Here is a 2,094-nt window from a genome sequence, read left to right as displayed (position 1 = left end):
ATATAAACAATACTCCATGGATTTCTAATTCGTGGAGAGAAAACGTATGATACATTGCACATCCCTGAAATGTGTAATTGAATACGTTGAGATGTAGTGGGATCATCTACACCAAATAATTTACATCTATTCTTAATTGCAAACTTTGCTTGTTTACAATTACCACCACTTGGCCAAGTGATGAATAGATCAGTAATAAATAAAAAAACCAAATCTTCAGAAGGTGGAGGATTGAAAAAGTTACGAATTGCAAATTCAATCAACCTTCTCCAATATGAATCATACGTTGCAGCAGTCGAATCTTTGATATGATGAGGCATTAACATTAAAGCAATATCTGTCAAGTCTTGGAGCGTCCAGAAGACTGGCTTCTAAATTCCAAGACTTTTTAGAGGGCTCCACCTTCCCGCTTTTTGTAGACTTGAACTTAGTAGTACCGTTTGGTGGTTTAGTGTGTTTCTCGATCTAAATTTGAGTTTGAATAATTTTTATACATTTTCACAATTTATTTTGTTGTTATATGAGAATTGATTTTTTGTATTTTATTTTTTTGATAAATTATTGGGTGAATATATATATATATATATATATATATATGTGAACAAAAATTATATTTATCTATGTTAGAAAAATCATTTCCTTTTTATTCTTCATCATGCTCCTCATCATGTTTTTTACACATCCTGTCTTTATCAAATCCCATTCTCACTACATCCTTTTCATCATAATTCCTCGCAAATTCATTTATCTGTTCAGATTACATTTATTTACCCCTTAAAAATGATTTTCCATTCTTCATTTTACATGAGTTTTTCGGTGATTTCTTGGTAAGAACTCTTTATTAGTAGACTGTTTGTATTTCATTTTGTTCTGTCAACAGATTTCACATATTATAACAAAAGGTTGAGCATTTGTTATTACAATGTCTGATAATGTGTGTCTTTTGTTGCCTGTTTGAATTGGCCGTAATAACATTTTAAGGTAATAGAATCTTGAGTATGATGAATAATACCATGAATATATATTGTATTTCCTTTAGAATCTAGTAATTTGGTTACCTTGGTAAGTCAAGTGTTGTATATTTTCGCTTTATTAGTTGTAAATGACTTTGAGAATAAATATATATATATATATATATATATATATATATATATATGGGAGTTCTGAACATGGTGAAGAACTAGTGTGTTTTTATACAAAATTATTAAAATATTATTTTAAAAATTATGCTCAAAAAATAGTCTCAACATCATGTCATCATTAAGGCAAAGAATTGTTACACCAAAGAAGAATACAACAACTTCATCCACCTCAGCTCCTTCTTACGCTACTGCAAGGAAAAGGGCTAAGAAAACTTCAAGTGATTCATCTGAATCCCGTGTTGATAATAACAACAATGATGCTGACAATAACAATGATGCTGACAATAACAACGATATTGGCAGCGACAACGACGTTAGCAGCGACAACAATACCAACAACAACATTGAGGCTGAGGTTGAATTAGCTACTCCCAATCTTCTTGAAGGTAGCAACATGGAGGAACCTTCTAAGCCTTCATTGAAACGTAAAGTTTCTTACAGTTCATCTTTTAAGCAGATGATTATTGATGCTTATAAAGATTTATTTAATGTCAACCTCAATCCATCCATGGATGAAGCTGATCTTTACGCAGAACTTGTTATTGCTAGCTCGGAAGGTTATGATGATGAAGCTGATTTAGAATCAAGATTTAAATACTTGCAAAAGCAATTCTCTTCCGTCCTTCAGCTAAGAGACGCTCCTTTCCAGAATATGCCTGCCATTAAAACAGAAGGTTATAAACTTCTATTTGATAGAATCAACATGATTAAGAATACAGTTGACTCTGTAAGATCATCCACTGAATTCTCCTTGACAAACATTTTGGAAGCTTTAGAATTATCATCAATTCTTTCCCAATTTTGTTTAATGAGTATAAAAATGGGAATAGAAGAAAACTTCAAAGCTGCAAAGAAGTTTTGTGATAAGTTTGAGTCAGGTGGTTCCATCTACGATATCACATCCAAAACTAGAGAAAAGTGTATTAAGAAAGCAAGGGGATCCTCTAGAGTC

At 31.8% G+C, this 2,094-nt stretch overlaps 1 protein-coding gene across 1 annotated transcript in view; it reads left to right on the top strand.

The window, feature by feature from the left end:
- Positions 1 to 2,091, top strand: part of NAEGRDRAFT_76556 (uncharacterized protein) — a gene marked incomplete at both ends in the record, with an annotated part of 9,039 nt that extends 6,948 nt beyond the window's left edge. Inside the window, 2 exons of the mRNA XM_002668483.1 lie at positions 1,040 to 1,062; positions 1,242 to 2,091. Of these exons, the coding sequence (XP_002668529.1) occupies positions 1,040 to 1,062; positions 1,242 to 2,091 (873 nt within the window). The remainder of the gene's footprint in view (positions 1 to 1,039; positions 1,063 to 1,241) is intronic.
- Between the last annotated feature and the right edge of the window lie 3 nt (positions 2,092 to 2,094).

This window comes from Naegleria gruberi, assembly GCF_000004985.1.
Source record: "Naegleria gruberi genomic scaffold NAEGRscaffold_194, whole genome shotgun sequence".
Lineage (NCBI taxonomy): Eukaryota > Heterolobosea > Eutetramitea > Acrasida > Naegleriidae > Naegleria > Naegleria gruberi.
Note: the sequence above shows the minus strand (reverse complement) of the source record. Positions and strands in the feature narration are given on the sequence as shown.